Raw genomic sequence first — 24,821 nt, 5'->3', positions numbered from 1 at the left:
GTTACAATAACTGGCGAATGGCTCAAAATGGCCGCCACGCCACGGTCCGCTCGTTAAGTGAACGCTCACCATTTTAATAACTTTTCATCCTCGAGGTCTTGAGATGGTCCTGACCAAATATCAACTCGATCTGATCAAATCTGTAGGAGGAGTTCGTTAAAGTACGCGGCCAATAAAACGCAAAAATGACATAAAAATCCAATATGGCCGACTTCTGGGTGGGCGGGGCTAATGAAACCCAATGAGGAATATGTTTCAAATGATGAGTGGGATATGCATACCAAATTTCATGAATATCGGATCAACTTTGACAAAGTTAAAATTTCAACGCGTTAGGGGGCGCTAGAGAGCCGGCTAAACACACTGAGCCTAATGGCTATGCAGTTACACAAAGTTCACAGGTGTCTATCATTTTGCCAAATTTTATGAGATTCCGAGTACCTAAAGGTATGTTCAAAATCTGAAAGACATAAGGGGGCGCTAGAGAGCCAACATGCCACGCCCAAGCAAAATTTCACCACTAAAATTAAGTAATTACTAGTTTGGATGTGTGTGTAAAGTTTCATAAATTTTTGTGCATCCTAAAGTCTTCAAATATGCGTTCGTAAATTCTAAAATCACGCAGGAAGTCCAACATGGCTGACTTCCTGTTGGCCGAAGAAATCTCAAAATCATTTAATCCAGGTATGAGGGCGTGAGCAACGACATACTTGAATTTCGTGAAGATCGAAGAAACTTTCTCGGAAAAACTGCGTACGTTAGGGGGCGCTATGGAGCCCCCTGGAGAAACCCGAGCCCAGTCACTCCAGAACATTGAATTTCCCACCAGTTCTGACGCATACTCCACTTTTCGTGAGTTTTGGGGATGGCTAAGGTCGTCAAAAACGCGATCTAGTGGCAGAAAAAGAATAATAATCTGCAGAAAAACAATAGGTTCCTTGCACTTCGTGCCAGGACACCGTTGGGTCCTGGCACTTTCGTGCTCGGGCCCTAATAATCTGCAGAAAAACAATAGGTTCCTTGCACTTCGTGCCAGGACACCGTTGGGTCCTGGCACTTTCGTGCTCGGGCCCTAATAACGTTTTTCTCAAGCAAACTACCAGCACGGCCGCCATTATGGCTCTAAGTTGCACACGGGTATACTGAAAGGGCGATCCTATAGTCAGAGCCAAAATGGCACCGTTTCCCCTTTAAACAAGCAACCAATCAAATTCGTGGATTTCTCTCCCTGTCCAATCAGAATCCACCAGGAGGGCGGGACCAACGGGACCGGGAGGAGCTATTTCTGGGTGTTGTGAATTCGTTTAGTGAAGAAATCTGTGAGTGGGAGTTGTCGGGACCGATTTGTTGTGCGTTTTATCCTTCTATTCGTACCGATTATCACCGCGTCCAGCCGCAGCCATGCCCGGGATAGAGAAGCTGCCGATAGAGGAGACTCTGGAGGACAGTCCTCAGGTAACAGTCCTCTTCAGCTAGCATGCTAACGGTAGCCACCAGGCTAACTGTCTTTGTAGAGCTCAGTGTTGTCATGACAAGTTCAAGCTAACGGCTAACTAACGGCCCAGAGAACTCACCACAGCTGCAACGGGACACACCAGCTGTGTGTCGGCTTCAGACTGTGGCGGCTATACGTCAAGATGCGAGGTTAAAATGACAAGTGGTGGCACAACATTCAGTGTGTCTTTACCCTCAAATGAACTGGTTAAATGAGCAGGTAGCCGGCTATACTTCCCTAGCCACTTGGCTAGCTGCTTCCTCTCCTTCCATAGATGTTAATCTGTTGGGGCTACTAGCAGTAGTATCATGCTGCTGCTGCTTTATGCTATTGGTAGATGTGATAGTCACACACACAGGGCACAAAGCTGCAGCTGCAGATGAGTTGAAACACCACCCACCAAAATCAGTGATGAGTCCTGCAGGAAATCCTGGGCAAAAACACCTGCTGTGACATCACTGATTTATACCTTTATTTATTCAGGGGGAGGTTCACTGAGAGCAATGCTCTCTCTTTTTCAGGAACGCCCTGATCACATTCACACAGTTACACATTCACACCTGGAAGCTGCCCAGTACAACCACAGTCTGATCTGCTGGTCACTGAGCAGCTCCACTGGAGCAGCTGGGGTTAAGTGCCTTGCTCAAGTGGTGGTAATGAGGGAGTGGCAAGCGCTGCTTTTCACTTTCCCCGCACAGATTTATCCTGCCAGTCCGACCTTCTGGTCTCAAGCTCGCTTCTCTAACCTTTAGGCCATCACAGGCCCCAATGCGATTGGGGTGTGGCCATAGAGTGATGATACCCCTGAAGATATGGCAGGTGTAATTTATGATGTTTTAATTTAGTGCATCTCTAAACAGTTTGCATAGAAAAACCAAGGGGTCTGTATCATTGAGGCCAGTACCACTTTTAGTCTGTCTTTCTTCACTGAAGTGGAGATCTGGATAACCAATGGTGGGGATGTAACTAAGTACATTTACTCAATTACTGTACTTAAAGGGACTGTTTGTAAGAATCAGAAATGCTTGTTAACAGCGACACCTGTGGCCGTTAAGTCAACGAAAGTCAGCGTCGGGCTCGCGCTTGTGCTCGCTCTACATAGCCATGAACGAGCATTGCTCAAAACAGTGAGGCGACAGACGTCAGCTAAAACCACAATATCACTCTATATTTCACCTGCTTGGCAGTAATGTTAGCTGACCAGACGAAGGTCTCTCCATGAATCACTGCTGATCCTAGTGTTGGCTTTTCTTGCTTCAGCCTCCCGACCGCGGTTGGAGGGAGACACCGGCACCCGGTCAGAGACGATAACGGTTCTCGCTGCGGAGCCCCGTCACTTCACAAGACACGGAAAACCTCTGTTGTTCTGGAGGAGCTGCAGCATTTAATTCTGCCAAACATCCACTGTACATTCACTAGATATTCTCAGAGTTACGAAGTCTTCTGCAGTGTGTAGTGTGCGCGCATGCACGTGAGGTGGAGCGAGCTGAGTGAAGGCAAGCAGTCAGAGGAGCAGAGTACAGTTGAGACTCCGGCCCTGGAGACCAAAGCTACGGTCTCCTCCGCGTCCTCCGACCGCGTCAACACCGTTTTGCAAGACGGGCTTCACTAGATATAACTTTGCGGTTTTGGTGCTTCCGTGTAGTTTGTGTTGGAGTCTGAGTCTGAACAGCGTAGCCACACGGTACACCGACCCGGGTGATTTATACGTGTAAGAAGTTACAAACAGTCCCTTTAAGTACAATTTTGTACTTTACGTGAATATCTCCATTTTCTGCTACTTTATACTTCTACTCAACTACAATTCAGAGGCAAATATTGTCAGTCCTCTACATTTATCTGATACCTTAAGTTACTTTGCAGATTCAGAATAATAACACAAAATATAATAAATAAATAGATTATAATGTATACTTTATTGATCCCTTGGTGAAATTCACAAGCTACGTACAAGTACATATAGTCAAAAATGTTCCCTACCTTCACCAGCTGCAACAGAAAAGTGATAATATACAATAATATAATACATACAGTATGATGGGCCATTCTGCATAAAGAGTACTTTTACTTTTGGCATGTTAAGTATATTTTGATGCTAATACTTTTACACTTTTATTTAAGCAAATTGTTGACTGCAGGACTTTTACTTGTAACAGAGTATTACCTACAGTGCACTGTGGTATTTGCTACTTTTACTTAAACAACAGATCTGAGTGCTACAGTTGAGCTTGGTGGCAAACTAAAGGCAAAAAGTGCAGTTGAGACACACCTTGAAAACAGTATCGCACTGCGTGGACAGGTAACAGGTTTACATAGATAGGTGTGTGGGTTTGTTTATTGGCAGTTGCACAAGGGATCATTTGGGGCCATAGTGTCCTGTGGTTTTATGGATCGGTCAAATGATTAACACCGACTTCATTTTCACCTGTTTTATTTTGCGTTTTGCATGCAGACGCGCTCTCTGCTGGGAGTGTTTGAGGAGGACACTGCAGCGATGTCCAACTACTGCACACAGCTCTATCAGGCCATGCAAAGGATTTATGATGCACAGGTACACGCACACACACACAGACACGCACACGCACACGCACGCGCACACGCACACACACAATTCACAGGTGGAGTGCCTCTGGCTTTGCAGGTATAAACAGAGCATACCTGAGCGTTAAAAAGTGGCACCTGATTGGAAAGTGTGTCTCTAGCTGCGTCTGTCCTGTTTTCTCTTTCAGAATGAGCTCAGTGCTGCGACACACCTGACCTCCAGACTGCTGAAAGAGTACGACAAACAGGTAGGCCAAGCCATACCAGCCGCCAACCTCATTGAACTAGCCACCAGCCCTGTAACACTCGCCTAACCACGGTAAAACACTAGACATTAGCCTGATAATGCCACCAACTGGCCATTCAACACTTGCCACTAACCTTTAAACACCAGCCATCAGCCTTATAACAGAATCCACTTATGTTTAAACTAGGGCTCATCCACATTTTGAACAGATGAAAAATATGCAATTAATTTGCGATTAATCGGATTAAATATTTTAATCTGATTAATCGCAAATTAATTGCATATTTTTCATCTGTTCAAAATGTACCTTAAAGGGAGATTTAAAGTAATTAACCCTTTTATCAACATGGGGGTGGACAAATATGCTGCTTTATGCAAATGTATGTATATATTTATTATTGGAAATCAATTAACAACACAAACCATGACAGATATTGTCCAGAAACCCTCACAGGTACTGCATTTAGCATAAGAAATATGCTCAAATCCTAACATGGCAAACTCAAGCCCAACAGGCAACAACAGCTGTCAGTGTGTCAGTGTGCTGACTTGACTATGACTTGCCCCAAACTGCATGTGATTATCATAAAGTGGGCATGTCTGTAAAGGGGAGACTCGTGGGTACCCATAGAACCCATTTTCATTCACATATCTTGAGGTCAGAGGTCAAGGGACCCCTTTGAAAATGGCCATGCCAGTTTTTCCTCGCCAAAATTTTGCACAGGTTTGGAGCATTATTTAACCTCATTCATAACAAGCTAGTATGACATGGTTGGTACCAATGGATTCCTTAGGTTCTAGTTTCATATGATGCCAGTATCTCCACTCTGGCTTTAAAACTGAGCTTGCTACAACCTGCGGATGTGTGAAAGAAACTTAACGCTAGCCACCAACCCTAAAACGGAAGCCACGAACGTTAAATCACCAGACGTCAACTTTAAAACACTATCATCATCCTTATGAACCTGACGGCTTATAAAACTAGCCACTGGTCTTATCTGTTACCTCACTACACCTCTGGTTATATGTTACACTGTTATATTTTAAGATTGAAGAAGATCGTGGTCATTATTTTGATGACCCCTGACCTTTCCTCTAGAGACAACATTCGTTCTGCGACGAGGAATTCACAGATTCCTCTTCTGTGCGTTTCATGTTAATTTGCTGCTGCAGCGACACAGATTCAATCTAATCCATTCCTCTATCTTGTTGCTGTCGTCTGCAGCGTTTTCCTCTAGGTGGCGATGACGAGGTGATGAGCTCCACTCTGCAGCAGTTTGCAAAAGTCATCGATGAGGTGAGAGAGGGTACAAACACACTAGAGCTCTGTCTGCTGCTGTTTTATCCTTCTGGATGGGCCATACTGTACAGGCAGACTTTACCTGACAGGATATGACATATGACATATGACAACTTCCTCTTTCTCTCTCCCTCTCTCTCCCTCTCTCTCCCTCTCTCTCCCTCTCTCTCCCTCTCTCTCTCTCTCTCTCTCTCCCTGTAGTTGAGTTCCTGTCATGCTGTCTTGTCCACCCAGCTTGCAGATGCCATGATGTTTCCCATCACTCAGTTTAAAGAGAGAGACCTGAAGGGTAAGAAACACACATGCAGTACACTAATAATCCGACCCTGCCACACCTCTGGCACAAACAAGACAAGCACACACACTACATGGCCAAAAGTAGTCCACTGATGTTGGGTGATCAGGTCTGGCTCGCAGTTGGTGTTACAGTTCTTCCCAAAGGTGTTTGATGGGGTTGAGGTCAGCGCTCTATGAAGAGCAGTCAAGTTCTTCCACACCAAACTGGTCAAACCACTTCTTTATGGACCTGGCTTTGTGCACGGGGGCATTGTCATGTTGAAACCCAAACTGACTGTTCTCACACAATTGGAAGCACTCTCTTGTCTAAGATATAAGATTTCCTTTCAGTTGTGCTAAGGGGCCCAAACTGGGAAAACCGAGGTGTACCGAAAAAGTACACTTGTACTACCAGCAAAAATATGCTTCGCACTATAACTTGCGGTTCTTTTTGTCTCTCTCCAGAGATCCTCACTCTGAAAGAAGTCTTCCAAATATCCAGTGATGGTAAGTTTGAATTAATATTCTGTATCAATTTTTCATGTTTTTTTATTCAAAGGATAAATGTTCATCACAAGTTTCCAGAGCTCCAAGGAGTCATCTTACAATTAGGGCTGTCAATCGATTAAAAGATTTAATCGCGATTATTGTCATTGTTGACAATATTGTCATTGTTGATTAATCACATGATTGTCCATAGTTAATCATGTTTAATCACAAATTAATCACACATCTTTTATCGGTTCAAAATATTAAGTTAAGTATTTAATACTCTAATCAACATGGGAGTGGGAAAATATACTTGCTTTATGCAAATATGGGTATATAATTATTATTGGAAATCAATTAACAACATAAAACAATGACAAATATTGTTCAGAAACCCTCACAGGTACTGCATTTAGCATAAAAAAAATCCTTAGGTTTTCTAGTTTCGTATGATACCAGTATCTTCACTTTAAAACTGACAACCTACCGCTACAACCTAAAAATCACAAGTTGTGTTAATGCGTTAAATAAAATAGTGGCGTTAAAGCAAATTTGCGTTAACGTGTTATCGCGTCAACTTTTACAATTGAAAAAATAAATGATAAAGAAAATACGTTTTATGACCAAAAAGACTTACCTACCTGTTTCTGTGTGCAGATCACGACGTAGCCAATAACCGATACAGCCGCCTGTCCAAGAGGAGGGACAACGACAAGGTAAGAAACACTCCTCACATCAGGTTTATCATTCAGCACTTTAAAACGAAAATATAATAATAAGCTTCTAGATAATTCTTTATTTTACGAGTAATTTCTGAACATTTTCCTGGGAAATTTCCTCAAACGAACAAGAGGGAAAAAACAGATAAAGCTCTGAAACTTTGATTTGAGTTTGCTACGGTAGTTGTTTTGAGTTTATAAGAAGTTATAGAGGAAATTCCTTGAAAGAACTGCTCCATTTAAATTGAAGTAAAGCATCCATTCAACTGCCGGTATGGCTGTGTTGTGAATGAAAGCAGTAACATTGCAGGGACAAGCGTGTAAAGGGTTATGTCTGTCTGACGAAATAAGTTATTATGAACATTTCACAATACGACTATCTTGACCGAAAGTATATGATATATTATCTCAGTATATGATATTATTTTGATACTGAAGTAAGAGGAAAGTCTTGTGCGTTGCAGTTGCGGGCGGAGGCCGTGGAGGACGTCTATACCTCCCGCAAGAAACAACACCAGACCATGATGCACTACTTCTGCTCGCTTAACACTCTGCAGTACAAGAAGAAGACAGCTCTGCTGGAGCCGCTGCTGGGCTACATGCAGGCCCAGGTAGACACACACACACACACACACACACACACACACACACAGGCACACACAGGCACACACAGGCACATACACACACACAGGCATGCACGTGCAAGGGTATTCTAGGAATTCCTAGACGAAAGGGCAAAATCTTTGGTCTTTGATCCAAAACGCTGGTCCTAGGTTTCACCGTGTGAAACATGACCGCAAACAGACGATCCAGAGTTATAATAAAACTCAATCAATTAAGCAGGTGCAGTTACAGCGTTCTACTTCAATACTGGACCAATTTAGACGAAAAAACATGGGCAGATAGGGTCCAGGTTGAAAAATATTGAAGTTACCCTTTATTGAGTTTGTCCTTGAGTTAACTAGTCCCAGTTAATTTCACCATAGAACTGTTTATAATATACAGTACATGTATGTAAAGCTAACACTGTTAATAGGGAGAACCATTAGGCTGCTGTGAAGTGGAGCAGACAGTGGTTCAGAGCTGTCTCCAAACCTGCTGATGTGTCTTTATCTCTGTTTGTTCCGTGCAGATCAGTTTCTTTAAGCTGGGATCAGAAAATCTCACCCAGCAGTGGGAGGAGTTCCTGGGAACCATAGGAACCAGCGTCCAGAAGTAAGAACCCCTAAACCCCCCCAAACATGACATCATTTTTTCTTCTTCTTTTGTTTGTTCTGCATTCAAGGTCTTAAATACTGTTTACTTCCTTAAACTCAGTTTCAAAGTTTGAGGAAATTGCAAACGGATGGAAACTTGATAACAATATGACGACACGAGGGGGAGCATTTTAATTCAGTGTGTGTGTGTGTGTGTTTGCAGTGTGCGTCGGGAGATGGAAGTGGAGGTCGGGCAGATGCAGGAGACCATTCTGGAGATGGAGAGAACATGTGACCCTCTGTATGCACCGTGTGACCCTGACCCCGCCCACTCACCTGTCTGTCGCAACCTGACCAGGAAACAGGGCTACCTGTACATCCGAAAGTAGGACACACACACTAATACCTTTATTAAATGTTCACATTAAAGCTCCCAGATGTGGAATTGATTGATTGATTGAAATCATTCTCATGTCATAAGTTTTTGGTCATAAAAAAATTAAACAAAACATCAAATCTTTGCATATTATTTGTTGTCTTGTGTCTTCCAAGGAGTTAAAGTAGCTCTTCTGTGTGTCCCTCAGTAAGACGGGGCTGGTGTCGTCGTCCTGGGAGCGTCAGTACTTCTTCACGCAGGGCGGTAATCTGATGCAGCAGGGCCGCGGCGAGGTGGCGGGCGGGCTGGTTACAGACTTAGACAACTGCTCCGTCATGGCGGTCGACTCTGACGACCGCCGCTTCTGCTTACAGGTCACGTCCTTCGATGGCAAGAAGTGAGAGGGCTCCCGCTTTTTAACATTTCTCTTTCATGAATAAGCCATAACTCCTCACTTTCTTTCTCCATGTTTACGGAGCGTCATTGCCACTTTATTCAACTTTTTTCTCGTTTTGTGTTCTGTCAGAGTGGTGACGCTGCAGTCGGAGAGCAGGAAGGACTGCGAGGAGGTAAAATGTTTTTCTGTCATGTGACCTGCTCTGTATTGACTGTCAGCCATTCTGTTGTCCCCTCATGCCGTCTCCTCTGCTGCTTCCTCCTCCAGTGGATCTCCACCATCAACAACATCTCCAAAAGGATCTACCTGAGTGAGAACGCCGAGGTCTGTGTCCTACTTCCCTCATTAACTTTTATTTAGCTGGTCACAGATCTTGGTGGAGATTTAGTCTAGTCTGGTTTCAGACCTCTGATTTGTCCAGTGATTCAAAAATAAAACGGTCGACCACTCTGAGCAAAATACACGTCCACATTTATGGGGACCTCTTATGGCCTGGCACTACCGCAGCCACCTCAGATCCACCATAACTATTGACTATAATAACTAGTGCTGTCAACATTAACGCGATAACTAGCTTGTCACGAGGGAGGTTAAATAACGCTCCAAACTTGCGCTAAATTTTGACGAGAAAAAACTGTCATGGCCATTTTCAAAGTGGTCCCTTGACCTCTGACGTCCAGATATGTGAATGAAAATGTGTTCTATGGGTACCCACGAGTCTCCCCTTTACAGACATGCCCACTTTATGATAATCACATGCAGTTTTGGGGCAAGTCATAGTCAAGTCAGCACACTGACACACTGACAGCTGTTGTTGCCTGTTGGGCTGCAGTTTGCCATGTTATGATTTGAGCATATTTTTTATGCTAAATGCAGTACCTGTGAGGGTTTCTGGACACTATTTGTCATTGATTTGTGTTGTTAATTGATTTCCAATAATAAATATATACAGACATTTGCATAAAGCAGCATATTTGCCCACTCCCATGTTGATAAGAGTATTTAATACTTGAAAAATCTCCCTTTAAGGTACATTTTGAACAGATAAAAAATGTGTGATTAATTGCAATTAATCGCGATTAAATATTTTAATCAATTGACAGCCCTAATAATAACATGACTAGCTGGTCCTGACACTGTGCAGGAGAACTGATCAATTCCTCTCTTATTGGTAGAAAGGTCAGAGTGTTTGTCAGAGTGTCCCTCTGTTGACATTCTTGGGTTGGAGTCCTGTCTAGAGGAGCCACCGTTATCTGTACAGCTGTGCCTGTAGTGGAGACCGTAGAGCCAGTCGCTAGGGCAACCAGGGTCAGAGATGCCAGAGGAACGAAGTAAGTCATAACATGATAAGGGGTAAGACACTGAGCACCAGGGAGGAAGGACAGAGTTGTGAGGCCTTCACACAGAGAGCATCTATTGTGGAGACCTGTCAATTCTCCTTGGCCAAGCTTCAATAAACCTTCTTTTGTAAGACATCATCAGCTCCGGACCTCTTCCTTCCAAAGATAACTTGTATATCAATTATTCCATCACAATTATCATCTCAACCACCGTTAATAGAAAGTCAAAGTTTGTGAGACTACCGTGGAAGAAAGTCTCTCATCTTCCTACAGCTAAGGCAGTCTTTAACATTGTACGTTATTTTGTAAGACTGGTCAAATATTTGCTAAAATGCAGCCACAAGGTGGTCACAAGCAGCAGATGACTCACAAAAATGCGTCACATTCTCACTTCCAGTGTAGACAGGAAGTTAAAAGATGAAATGTCTTGATTGTAGAGAGCTGGCAGAGAATAAGAGGAGATCCATGTAGTGTATCTTAATCTAGTATCAATAGCTGTACAATATAAAATAATAGTGAGACACTCAAAACATAATTTCCTATTGGTTAATGCTGACAGTCCTATCATCCTGTTGAACAGGAGCTGGCAGCCAGAGTGAACCAATCGGCTCTTGAAGCTGTGACGCCGTCGCCATCCTTCCAGCAGAGACACGAGAGCATGAGGCCCAGCAGGTGTGTGTGTGTGTGTGTCTCACATGATGTTAAAGGAACAGTGTGTAACATTTCAGGGGATCTATTAGCAGAAATGGAGTATAATATTCATAACTATGTTCTCATTAGTGTATAATCACCTGAAACTAAGGTTGCGTTAGCTTAGAATGAGCCCTTCATATCTACATAGGAAGCAGGTCCTCATTCAGTCTGCCATGTTTCCACCGTAGTTCTCCGACATGCTTGTGAAACTGTGGTAACGTGAGCTGCAGAGTGCAAAACTGTGATACCACCAGCCTCCGTCTGACTTCCGTTGCTCCTAATGTAGTGTTATTTTGCTGATGATGACCACTGAGCAAAACGAACGGCGTAACCACGGTTTTACACTCGGCGGCTCACGTTACCGCAGTCTTGGAAAGGGAGGAATGAGTGGAGGGGTACTCAGTTGGTTGCAATCTGCAACCACACCACTAGATTGCGCCAAATCCTACACACTGTCCCTTTAAAAGACCACCTGTGTCTTTATTACAATGTTATAACCAATCAGCTGCCGGATATAATGAAGATGGACTTTTGGTGGCCAATCAGATGTCTGTGGGAGAACTGGATCTCCACCAGTAAAACCATCCATCTCTCTCTCCATTCCAGTAAAGGGCGTGTGGGCCGAGCGAGCAGCATCAGCTCTGTGGGCTCTGAGCCGTCGCCTGCCCTCTCTGTGCTCTCATTGGATGCCCTGGTTGCCCCGGAAACACCCATCCAGTTTGACATCATTTCCCCCGTCAGTGAGGAGAACTCAGGACAGAGCAAGACGGCAGCACAGTCCGGCAGGTAGGTGTGTGTGTGTGTGTGTGTGTGTGTGTGTGTGTGTGTGTGTGTGTGTACGGCAGGATGCTAGAGCTACCTCATGTCTCACCTTTTATTTAAAGTTCACCCAAATTCTGAAAATGTTCTGTCTTGCATCTCTTGGCATCTCTCCAAGCAGATAAATGAATTTGTTTTTTTTGTCCAGATTTTGAAATATCTTGAGGTGAATGAAATTTTGTTTGTGACACTCACAGCTTTGAAAAATGATTCAACAGCAACATCTCTTTCCAGAAAGAGGCTATGTCCGATATCACTCCCTATTTACTATATATTTACTGTATTTACGTCCGCCAGTAGTTGTCATTGTTTTGTGCTGTTACAGTGTTGTTACAATTTCCAATAATAAATATATACATACATTTGCATAAAACAAGCATATTTACCCACTCCCATGTTGATAAGAGTATTAAATACTTGACAAATCTTCCTTTTAGGTACATTTTGAACAGATGGAAAATGTGCGATTAATCACGATTAACTATGGATTAAATATTTGAATTGATTGACAGCCCTAATATACGTATACAAAATTCCAGAAATGTGCCAACCCCACTATATAGAGTCTTCAAAAATGTCCATGGCATGTACACTACTCTCTGCTTACAATCCCACAGTACAATGCTTCACATTTGTACAGATGCAAAAAATACTGTTGAGCGGCTCCATGATGAACACACTGGACAGTTTTCATTTGAACTACTACAACCAAAGTAATTGTCTCTAGGAAACTGTTGACAGAGACTAATCAATGATAAATACTGACTGATTCTAATCAGATCACCTGATCGATCAAAGTATCCCTATCTTTGTGTGAGTGAGAGTGAGAGTTTGTATTTGGGGTAGAAAGCGTGTGTAACGCTGTAATATAGCAGCTGCTGGTTAGTGTTCAATACTCTGTGTGTGTGTGTGTGTGTGTGTGTGTGTGTGTGTGTTCACAGAAGGAGTAATCCATTTGGAGAGTCAGGAGACAGCACATCAGAAGACAGCGAAGGTACTGTGTGTTTGTCTCCTCTTATTTCTGTCATGTTATCAATATCTTATATTAAAAATTTTAAATAATTTTTCATGATTTATATTACAGTCAGTTACAATTTTGTCACTATTTCGATTAATGAAAATGTCTTAGTAAGTTATCTTGTGCGGTGTCTTCTTTGTCCTGTTCTTGTGCGCTAAATCTTAATTGTCTGAGTACTGCCCCCTTGTGGATGGAGGGCAGAAAACATCCACTGTAACTACGGTCAAACAGTATAGAAGCAAAGAGACAAAACTCTGGTGCTTTTTTTGACAACAGCCACTAGATGGCGCCACGGTAGCATTGCTGCTGCCATTTTGGACTGAAAACGCCAATGAGTCCATAGCCATAGATGTATAGAGTTAAGGTTTTTTTCCGAGGTAAATCAACTTCCCAGTACGAACACTTAAATAACCCTCATTTAAATCATTATGTCCTAAAAGTTGTAAAATTCTCTAATAGCTGAATCCAGAGTTATTTTCCTCGGCATAATGAACGTGCATCAGACTCACAGGACTACACCGCCCTGCACGCTCATATGACATATCCGGTTCTGCCGGCTTCCTGCTAGCTGTATGTAGCTCTGCTGCTGGGCGCTGACGTTACAATCGAAGGATCCATTGACTTTCACTTCTTATCAATATATGTTCTTTGCTACGGTTGGCGGTTATAGTGGATGTTATTTCCCTCATCAGCTACAGGGGGCAGCACTGAGACCATTTCACACTCAAAAACACTCAACAAACTTTATAAAAAGGTGAGAATTATACTTTATTAGATGTGTCAAACACCGTGTTTTGGTTTTATAAGAACAAATGCTTCATGGATGAGGACGACCTGGTTGTCAGGTTAAAATCCCCGCTTCGGCATTAAAGCAGCTCACTGTCTCCTCCCTGAGCTTTTCAGTGGAAACGATCTGTGTGTCTCACACTACACAGTGGATGACGGATATATTGTTTCTGTTGTCCAGACTCGATCCTCCACCAGCTCTTCATCGTTCGCTTCCTGGGCTCCATGGAGGTGAAGAATGCTGAGTCAGCGGACGTCATCTCTGAGACCATGAGGCAGATCCTGGCAGCCAGAGCCATCCACAACATCTTCAGGATGACCGAATCACACCTGCTGGTCACCTGTGACTGCCTTAAGTAGGAACCACAGAGTTTGTGTGTGTGTGTGTGTGTGTGTGTTATGGATCATTTCACACTTCTTTCTGTGCAGTAAAAAGTCTTTAGCATTGATGTTTTTCATTCCAGGCTCATTGATCCTCAGACACAAGTCACTCGACTCAGGGTGAGATGATCTCTGTTTCTCTGCTCAGATGGTTTTAGTCTCAGACACGTTTCCAATGATTTCTCATCTCTTTCTCCTCCTCTATTCACTTCCCTTGTGTCCTCCTCGTCCCTCCTCCCGTAGTTCCCTCTCTCCAGTGTGCTTCAGTGTTCATCCCATCAGGACAACAAGAGGCTGTTTGGTTTCGTTTTGCAGTCGGCGGGCGAGGAAGGCGACAGCCGAGCCGTCTGCTACATCTTTGAGTCCAACAACGACGGAGAGAAGGTCGTCCGTCTGTCCATCTGTTAGTCTCACTGTCCAACGCTCTGTTTGATCCGTCCGTCTGACCTGTGTGTCTCCTTCATGTGTTTCAGATCTGCGACAGCGTCGGTCTGGCCAAGCAGATAGCCTTCCACTCTGAGATGGTGAGACGGATTTGACACTGAAGCTAATGCTAACTGACTCAACATGTTGGTGATGGTGCCTTCAGGTGTTGTTTTAGATGTGAATTATTTGTGTTGTCTTGTTATTGTGTAGGACCGTAAGGCCGTGGAGAAGAGGAGGGAGAACGACAAGGCCAAAGAGAAACAGCAGGAAGAACTCAGCAAACAAAGACAGATAGAGAAGGTGACCTTTAACCTTTAACCCCACACTTTAAGCACCTAGACTGCATTCCAATACCCATACTACTGTTTTATTTAGTATGCCAGAAATATATTTAGTATGTCAAATGCAGTATGCCAAAAACACCAGGATGTCCTACTACATCCGGTCGCATTCTGCAGTCTGCACGCCAGCCTGCTTTTCTGACCCACAGTCCTCTGCGCAGCAGATATGTCACATCGCCTGAGCCGCCGAGAGAGCGCAATGTTATGGCAAAGTAGTATGCCCCAAGTGCACTGCATCTGTGTCTGAAGCGATTTAAGAGACTTTGAGAGGCTCCTACATGGTAAATGTGGAGCTGCAGGATGATGGTGGATTTGTACAAATCAGTGACAGAAAGAATAAAAACAACAGTGCAACATAATTAACTTGATATTTAACTTGAGTGCTGTACTTTTTCTTGGTTTTGTCTCCAGGATCTGGAGGAGCAGAGCCGTTTGATCGCCGCCTCGAGTCGCCCCCCTAACCCACCTGCCGCTGACGGACAATTCCTAGTGCTTAGCAACAGCCAATCAGAGGACAGCGATGCCGGGGAGGAGGGGAAGAAGAAAGGCGAGTCTGAAGCCTAACAAAGCTAACGGAGGATGCATGTTTTAGCAACCAGGCGAGTCCCAGCTGGTACTGTCAAAGCTCAGGAATCAGAGGAGGGGAACACCAACCGCCCGTCCGCCCGGGCTGCCTGCGACACAGAAACATGTGCTCCCTCTCTTGCTGGACTCTGTTTGTAGGTTGTGGTGGAGCCGGTCACTCTGAGAACGGAGGATAAACTAAACGCACCCTCACTATAAGAGGAGGAGGGGAAACGTCTCGTCACAGACTTGTGTTTTATTCTGTGTGTAAAAACGCTGCTTTTTCATAATCGGCTCCACTCTCCAGAAAAGGACGCAAATATCGATTTAACCTGCAAGTTTCTGTTTTCTTTTATGTTTATTTTATAGAGAGAGCTAACAGCATTGACAGAGGATTTAAAGCAAAACAACGTGAGGAATAATGAACAAGGATCAGTGTCAGCTCTTTGGCTGGAGGGGAAGGTTTCCCTGAGATCCCAGAGGGCGCAGATACAGATACACTGTTATAAAACAAAAAGAGAAGACGAAGGAGGGAGAGAGAGCAGGAGTCTTATTTTGAAGAGTCCTTCCTGTTGTACCTGACCATTATGTTAAGGCATCCTGACTTTGCTTCCTTCCAGGCAGTCACTGGTTTTCACTCATTCATTTCACGGCAGGATTCAACATGTAAAGTCTCGAAACACCATCACAGTAGAGCTTCAAGCGATTAGTCGATGAATCAATCAGCTGATCAACAGAAAATTAATCTGCAAATATTTTAATAATCGATCACTCATTTATGGTAATTTGACTGATTTCCGATGTTGTATAGACAAATCGATTCATGAAAAAATCGGCAGATTAAACCAACAATAATAATAATTGTTAGTTGAGTAACACTTTATATGGCGCCCATGTCAATAATGCATTATAAACATACTTATAATGCATTATAATATGCTTATAACACTGTATAATCATAATTATAAGCACTCCTACTGCTTTATAACAATAGTTATAACACATAAATCATTTTATAATGACTTATAAGGTCAAGTATCATTATACTTCATAATTACTGGTCAATCACTGACATTATTTTGCAAGGATAGTGTATTATAATTCCCATAGTTGTAATACATTATTATCTTTTTATAATGCATTATAATGTGATTATAAGTCACTCTTAAGTGGTCATTGTTTGCTTTAAGTGCAGTGAAAAATATCAAATCTATGCAAGAACATTGTATAATACATTTTTACTTTCTTAAAGAGAGTAACTTATACTCAATTCTGATGCATTATAAAAAAGATTATAATGTATTACAGCTATGCAAATTATAATCCTTGCAATAAAAAAAAAAGTAAAGATAGATATCAGTGAGTGACCAGTAATTATGAAGTATTATGATACTTGACCTTATAAGTCATAGGTCATAAAGCATTATGAAAATTGAATATTATAAGCAGATTATAACACATGAGTATGTTTATAATGCATTATAGACATGGCCGTCTTATAGAAAGTGTTACCGTTAGTTGCAGCCCTACATCTCAGTGAACATCATGACTACTTTAACTGAGTGATGAAGAGTGATGTCATCATCATTGTTGGGTAAAGCAGCTGTATGTCTAGACTAATTGCAAAAGTCACATCACAACAACAGACACATCTCTGTTTATTGTGGATTAAACAGAATGCAGTGAACGCAGCGGCTGCATGGAAGGTGAAGAGAAACACATTCAGAGGTCTACAACATCACCCGGTCGGCATGGATTTGTTGATTTGCAGGTTAAAAGGTTTTCTAGACGTCTTCGGTTAAAATTTGGCCGAGTTTGGTTGAAAAGAAAACTTTTTTTAGACGCTTGTTTGCCGACACGTTCTTAAAACTAAATAACAAAATATCTTTGTTGCCGTTGCTTTATCAAATGTCTCATATTAACATTACTACAACATGATATAAATACTTACATGGATAAAGAAATGTTTGAAATACAAAACAAGGAGGAATCTCAATTATCCTTTTTTCCTATTAAACTTTAATACACAGCACTGTTGTAACATTTAAATTCTTTATGAAAATTACAAAAATTTAGTTTTGAATTTGACCATTTAGGAAAAATTTTATTCTGGGTAAAAGTATAAGTTAAGTATTAAACCTACTGTGCATTAAGCCCAGTTTGGACCAGATGTTCGACTTATTGACCTGGAAATCATTAAATCAGTGAGTGTGTTGTGCCTTGGAAACACAGATACTGTTGGCAGTAATTGTTGTGATTTTATGCAAAACCAACATTATTGAAGACAAAATTATCTGCCAGCACCTGGCATAGTAGGTCAAATTCTGCTCCTCTGGGGTCAAAGGTCAGCTCTGCTTCATCCACAATGAAAATATTTTGGTCCCAACCCACTTTTGGTGTTTAAGAAAATGAGAAAAAAAACACCTTCAACAACCTCCAGTGCCAATATTATTTTTTATTATGTTTCGTAATTCACCTTTTTCTGTATTTGTTGAGGTAATTGTAGAAATACATAGATATCATTAGCCACGCTTTGCATCTCAAGCTGTGTGTCTGCAGTGTGCATTAGCATGTTGTCAGGACCGGAGCCAACACGGTTGCCACAGGAGACCCTGAAGGTGTGAAACTAGAAAATTAGATATTAAACCCTTCTCATGTGAAGATTTATTTTGCAAAAAATACACGTCTGCAACTTCTGCCTCTTATAAAATAAATAGTTGCATGAAAGTAGTGCTCATTAATAATAATAATCATTTACTGTTTTTAGGCCACAAAAGAGCCAAAGATGGTTCGCTCTCCTTTCTTGTCTGTCAACACAAGCACAAATCGGATCAAACCATGTCCTCACTTTTACAGTGTCCATTGTGAAAACTGACAGAAAAAAAGTTTGAGGCTCAACTTTAGTCTTCTCTGATACGCTGGTACATTTTATTAATTCAGAAAAACTTTGAAGAGATTTAACAGTTTTTAACACAAACTTTTTGCCAAATAATCAGCTGAGTCAGCATGTTTCTTGCATCCTGACGTCACAATATTTATCTGTGCTTTTACAAAATGTTTATCTGTGTTTGTTTGGGGCCTTTTTCTGTTTTTCACAGGTTTTGTTCATTCATTAATCTGCATTTTATCCACAGTGACTGACACAGTGATTATCTGTAGAAAAACAACTGATTAAGCTTCAGTTCCAACATCTATGGATCTTATATGTAGGGATGTCAAAGGTCAGAGGTCACAGCCTCCTGTGGGTAAGACGTTTCTAGAAGCCTAAAATCAACAGTTACTGATGATGATTTAATTTTTTGGGAGGATGTTTTCTTGCTGTAACCCGGTGAAGAACTCGTGTTGAAGTGGTGCTGCACTTTACTGACGCAGGAAAACAGCATCGATGATGGTGAACTGTAAATATGTTTCAGTGATAATTGTTTCAGTGTCATGAATAATAATAATAATAAAAAATGCTTTTCAGTGATAAATAAAAGCACTAACTCCACCCGCCCGAGTCAGTGTCCTGATGTTTTCAAATCAAACGAATCTCCACGAGCTGTGAGAGCTTCAGGAAACGTTTCACAGGTTGTGATTTAAAAACACAACTAAGTGGATTTTTTGTATTTATTTTCATGTTTGCATCGGTGGCGCCGCCAAGGGGTGGGTCACGGCCACCCTGATAACTTGCTGGACCACAAGTGCACTCCAATCAAGGTGTAGAAACATCTCAGAGATGATCAAGAGAAATGGGAGGCACCTGAGCTAAATGTCAAGTCTCAATGTTTGTTTCTTTTTAATAATTTAATTTTTTTTAATCCTGTTTTGGCTTTGTCATTATGGGGTATTGAGGAGATTGATGAGGGAAAATGTATTTTAAAAAAATTGTATATAAAGCTGCAAAATAACAAAATGGGAAAAAAAGGTGAAGGGGTGTGAACACTTTCTAACTGCACTGTATTAAATTATAGTAATTAAAAAAAAGGTCTATTTAAAATAAAACAAACACAAACTGGCCACCTTAACATCTTTATTATAGAATAAATATAAATTCAAAAATATAAAAATATTCAAAAATACTTATTATATTATACATGTGAAAAATAGGATAGCCCATAATGTTGCAGAAACTCCTGAACTGATTACTTAAATAGCAACACAAAAATGACACTTACAGTCCAAAGTACAGTATGTATAACTTTACCCAACAAAAACAGCAAGACATTAAAGGACCACTGTGTAAGATTTTGGGGGATCTATTAGCTGAAATGGAATATAATATTCATAACTATGTTTTCATTAGTGTAAAATCACCTGAAACTAAGAATCTTTGTGTTTTGTTAGCTTAGAATGAGCCGTTCATATCTACATAGAGAGCAGGTCCTCTTCACGGAGTCCGCCATGTTGCTACAGTAGCCCAGAACGAACAAACCAAACACCGGCTCTAGAGAGAGGCCAATGTAGTTTTCCGACACGCTTGTGAAACTGCGGTAACGTGAGCCGCCGAGTGCAAAACCGTGCTACCGCCAGCCGCCGTCTGACGTCCGTTGTTCCTAAAGTAGTACGGCGTTACCACGGTTTTACACTTGGCGGCTCACGTTATATAGTCTTGGAAAGGGAGGAATGAGCGGAGGGGTACTCAGTTGGTTGCAATCTGCAACCACACCACTAGATGATGCCAAGTCCAACACACTGTCCCTTTAACTAGAAACATATCGTTGACCTGCAAAAGTATATAAGAAGATACATTTATTTCAAGTGTAAAATCGCTGTTGACAGATGACAGGTAAACTGAATATTAACGTCTGAGGTAGAATAATTCTAAAACAGATGAAAAGATGAAATGAATCAGTGCAGTTAAACCTGTTCTCCATACAAATAATCCACCTGGTTGTCTGAAACGATGGCTCCCAACATCACCAGATACTTCTGTTACACAAAACAATGTAGACTCTTGGTCACTGATCAGCATTTAAACGCTCTTATTTTAGAGATGAACCATTTGACTTCAGTGTTGCAGTGTTGTTTTATGAACTGCAATCAATGAATTATCGATAATTTTTGATGTTTGTTTCATCGACTCTTTTCTACACTTTCCTTTCTGTTGACATCAGAGACATTGGCTCGACATGTGTCGAAGATCAAAGTGTTTTTAACAAGTCAAAGCTATATGAGGGATCCTTCATGATGCTCCTGGATTCACCCGCTCGACTCAGGTCACACCTGCCAGCCTGACGCATTTTGGAGATTCAGCAGGAACAGCATCACACCAATGTCTACTGTTTTAGGATCTGGTCAGAGAGCCAGTCCAGACCCTCGACCAGACCTGTCCCGCTGACGGCACAGGACGCCTGGACAGACCACTGCACAGACACACAGAGGGACAAAGACGTAAGCTTAGCTGCAGTTTGAAATCAATTTGATTGTCCTAAAAAACAAAATCATTGTGTCCTGTTGTTTAGTCCAAACCCAGCTGCTGTGTCTCTCTGCCACTAGAGGGCGCTGTATGTGAGCTTTATAATAAAGTTGCTATAAATATGAAGTTTTACTCTGTTTAATGGAGATTTATGATCATTTTAATAACAATTTTAACAATAAAGTTAGTTGAATGATGACGTTGACATTCTGAACATTTTACTTTCAATATATTTAAAATCATATAGAGTGCTCCAGGGTTGATGTACTTTTGTAGGCCAACCAGAAAGTCAGCATCGCCCTGGTTCTGTCCACAGTAAGCGAATGGGATTGTTCCATTGGCTTATTGCAGAAAATAAGCTCTGTGGCAAACACACATTTATGATACTTATACGTTTTGTTCAGCAAGATAATCTTTACAAATGAACACTACTTTTATGATTTTTTGAAGCAATCGTTAGATGTAAAAAAGCTAACATTAGGCTAAAAGCGAACTACACCACGGTCGCAAGAGTGCGAGTAAACACAACGAGGCTGTAAAGGCGGACGAGTCGGCGTGATGACGTTTAGTAGTCTCATTTAGCCACTTGTTAGCAACCGCCTTTTTAAAGACACATTAAGGCTTCAACGTTCACAAGTGGGATATACACTGACGTATTTTATATCGTAGAACAAAACGTTAAAATCTCTTCAGCTTGTGTTAACCACAGACCTTATTTCAGGCATCTAACTAAAAACCCATTGACTTCCAGACGAGGGAACCGGAAGTGCTAAATGTTAACTTTTAGGACTCCTTCCTGTAGCTCTATTACAGGTTAATATCACATTTTTGATTAAAAGTTTACATTTTACAAATGTTGTTGTAACTGTATATTTTGTATTAATAATCTGAATTTGCAAAGTAACTACAGCTGTCAGATAAATGAAGTGCAGTAAAAAGTATAAAGTATAATATGGAAATACTCAAGTACTTGAGTAAATGTACTCAGCTACACTTCACCACTGCATTGCATTGTGGGATTGGGTACATGCCATGGACACTTACTGGCTGTGAGACTCCTGATAGGCCCAGGGCCTCGGTGATGTCACTGACGGACATGGCTCTGGGCAAATCCTGTTTGTTGGCGAACACCAGTAAGGCCACGCCCCTCAGCTCGTCCTCCTCCAACTGCAACACAGAAAAAGATGAGTTTGTTCATTTAAAATTCAGATATTACCGTCTCCTGGTTGAAGTGAAGCCCCCCTCAGTAACACAATGGAGGGAGAAGGTTAAAGAGGTTTACTACATGGAAAACATCACTGCAAGGTTACAACTAAAGACAGATGTATTCTTAACTACGTGGTCCACAATAACTTCATTTTTCCTAATTGATGTGAACTAAATTAATATGTAAGAACTTGGGGATTTTTATTTTTATTCTTCTATTCATTTTTGTTGGTATTTATTTATTTTCATTTTCATTTATTTTTCTTTAATTATTTTTCATTCATTTTTGTTTATTATTATTCCTATTCTATTTTTTTATTTCTATTTTCTAACTTTATCTCTCATTTTTATTTTATTTTTTATTTATTTATCTATTTATTTATTATTTTTCAATCCCTTTTCTATACTTATCTTCTCTTCTCTCCTAATATAAGTATAAATAAACATGTTATTTTTCCTCCCTGTACATTTATGTATTCTCTGGGCCTATGGACAAAAATATTACTCATTCCTACTTAATGGAACAATGTATGGACATTGTGGAGATGCCGAAGCTGAAGCTCACACTTATGACCCTGTTGTGTCATGTCAAAACATGTGATTGTGCTGTATGACTGTACCGGTTAAAAAGGAAATCAGATATCAACCAATCAGTGACGTCCTCCTCTGATGTAATTCAGTTTAATTCGTCGAACTGATCGATGTCTCTTTCCTATCGGGAATGAAGATCTTAACCTGAACTGATTCTGTTTCATTTTGACATTCAAAACAAGTTTCCATCTTTTGTATACTGCAACTGTCGCAGTATTATTAGTACTATACTGCTGTTGTAATTAGAGAGCTCTGCACTAATCAATTGAAATAACAAATTCTCATCAAGGTGTGTTGAAAAGTGAAGAGGTAAAGCAGTTACCATCCTGTGCAGCTCATTAGCAGCCTCTTTGATCCTCTCGGGGTCGTTGCTGTCGACCACAAATATCAGCCCCTGAAGACAGACGGACAGAATCAACCCAACTGCTTCATAAAAATACTTTCAGTGAGTCTTTCTGTCATAATAGTAGTAGCAATAGTAGTAGTAGTAGTGCTGTGGTAGTCGCAGCAGTAGTATTACCTGTGTGTTAGTGAAGTAATGTCTCCACAGAGGTCTGATGATAGTCTGACCACCAACATCCCAAACTGTGAAATTGATGTTCTTATACTCCACTGTCTCCACGTTAAAACCTGCACTCACACACAGAGAGGGAGCAGTTTATTTTATCATATATTATATTATATTATATTATATTATATTATATTATATTATTTTGATTTGTATTATTTTATATTTCTATTAAATGTGTGCATTAATGTAAACACTGACCGATAGTTGGGATGGTGGTGACGACCTCGGCCAGCTTCAGTCTGTACAACAGAGTGGTTTTACCTGCTGCATCCAGACCCACTGCAGCATCAACACACACACACACACACACACACACACACACACACACACACACACACACACACACACACAAACACACACAAAATGTCAGAAAATACTGATAAATGCTCATAACACCTTCTCAGCATACAAAGATCAATTCAGAATAGTTAACTTTTTTTTTACAGAACCTTTACTTACTGTAAGTAAAAAAATACAGTATGAAAATACTCCATTACAAGTAAAAGTTACACATTGAAAATGTCACCTAAGTCTACAAGTCTACTTAGTACAAAGTCTACTATAATAATGATGATGATGATAATGATGATAATAATGATAATAATAATGATGATGACGTTGATGATAATAATAATAATAACAATAAAAATAATAATAATAAAAACAATAATAATAATAATAATAATAATAATAACAATAATGATGATGATGATAATAATAATAATAATAACAACAACAATAATAACAATAATAATAATGATGATGATGAAAATTATGATAATAATAATAATAATAACAATAATAATAATAATAATGATGATGATATTAATAATAATAATAAAAAACAATAATAATAATAATAATAATAACAATAATAATAATAATAATAACAATAATAATAATAATAATAACAATGATGATGATGATGATGATGATATTAATAATAATAATAATAATAACAATAATAACAATAATAATAATGATGATGATGATGATGAGGATGATAATAATAATAATAATAACAATAATAATAATAATGATGATGATAAAATAATAATAATAATAATAAAAACACAATAATAATAATAACAATAATAATAATAATAATAATAATAATAATAATAATGATGATGATATTAATAATAATAATAATAATAAACAATAATAATAATAATAATAATAATAATAACAATAATAATAATAATAATAACAATAATAATAATAATAATAACGATGATGATGATGATGATGATATTAATAATAATAATAATAATAATAATAACAATAATAACAATAATAATAATGATGATGATGATGATGATGATGAGGATGATAATAATAATAACAATAATAATAATAATGATGATGATAAAATAATAATAATAATAATAATAATAAAAACACAATAATAATAATAACAATAACAATAATAATAATAATAATAATAATAATAATAATAATAATGAAAACATAAATACAAATCAAAATAATAATAATGATCTCACCCATTAGGATCCTGACAGGTGTCTTGGAGGTGAACCTGGAGAAGATGTGTGAGATGATGACGCCCATTGTTCAGGTAGAGAGTTCCACGCAGCTCGTTGTGTCTCTGTCGGTGGTTTTATAGAGCAGCGGTGTGTGTGTGTGTGTG

General features: G+C 40.1%; 2 protein-coding genes across 3 annotated transcripts in view; one reads left to right on the top strand and one right to left on the bottom strand.

Moving 5' to 3' along the window:
* LOC141769083 (ADP-ribosylation factor 4-like) overlaps positions 1–24,821 on the bottom strand; it is a 124,675-nt gene extending 99,854 nt beyond the window's left edge. Inside the window, exons 1-6 of one of the 2 annotated variants that reach the window (XR_012594258.1) lie at positions 24,676–24,821; positions 23,369–23,449; positions 23,120–23,229; positions 22,922–22,993; positions 21,847–21,969; positions 19,826–20,749 (exon numbers count right to left, since the gene is read on the bottom strand). Coding sequence is in view for 1 of the 2 variants with exons in the window: in XM_074637792.1 (XP_074493893.1) it covers positions 20,663–20,749; positions 21,847–21,969; positions 22,922–22,993; positions 23,120–23,229; positions 23,369–23,449; positions 24,676–24,742 (540 nt within the window). In the remaining variant the exon portion in view is untranslated. Of the gene's footprint in view, positions 1–19,402; positions 20,750–21,846; positions 21,970–22,921; positions 22,994–23,119; positions 23,230–23,368; positions 23,450–24,675 lie in introns of those variants that run through there. The other variant, XM_074637792.1, reaches the window with a different exon arrangement.
* appl1 (adaptor protein, phosphotyrosine interaction, PH domain and leucine zipper containing 1) lies at positions 1,265–18,894 on the top strand. Its single transcript, XM_074637599.1, has 22 exons — positions 1,265–1,455; positions 3,948–4,046; positions 4,225–4,284; positions 5,509–5,580; positions 5,785–5,872; positions 6,325–6,366; positions 7,006–7,064; positions 7,532–7,678; positions 8,200–8,282; positions 8,487–8,648; positions 8,848–9,036; positions 9,166–9,208; positions 9,304–9,360; positions 10,957–11,048; positions 11,676–11,855; positions 12,830–12,882; positions 13,874–14,048; positions 14,157–14,193; positions 14,317–14,457; positions 14,547–14,597; positions 14,710–14,799; positions 15,252–18,894. The coding sequence occupies exons 1-22, from the start codon at positions 1,402–1,404 to the stop codon at positions 15,402–15,404; spliced, it is 2,127 nt and encodes a 708-aa protein (XP_074493700.1). The 5' UTR covers positions 1,265–1,401; the 3' UTR covers positions 15,405–18,894.

Source organism: Sebastes fasciatus, chromosome 1, assembly GCF_043250625.1.
Source record: "Sebastes fasciatus isolate fSebFas1 chromosome 1, fSebFas1.pri, whole genome shotgun sequence".
Lineage (NCBI taxonomy): Eukaryota > Metazoa > Chordata > Actinopteri > Perciformes > Sebastidae > Sebastes > Sebastes fasciatus.
Note: the sequence above shows the minus strand (reverse complement) of the source record. Positions and strands in the feature narration are given on the sequence as shown.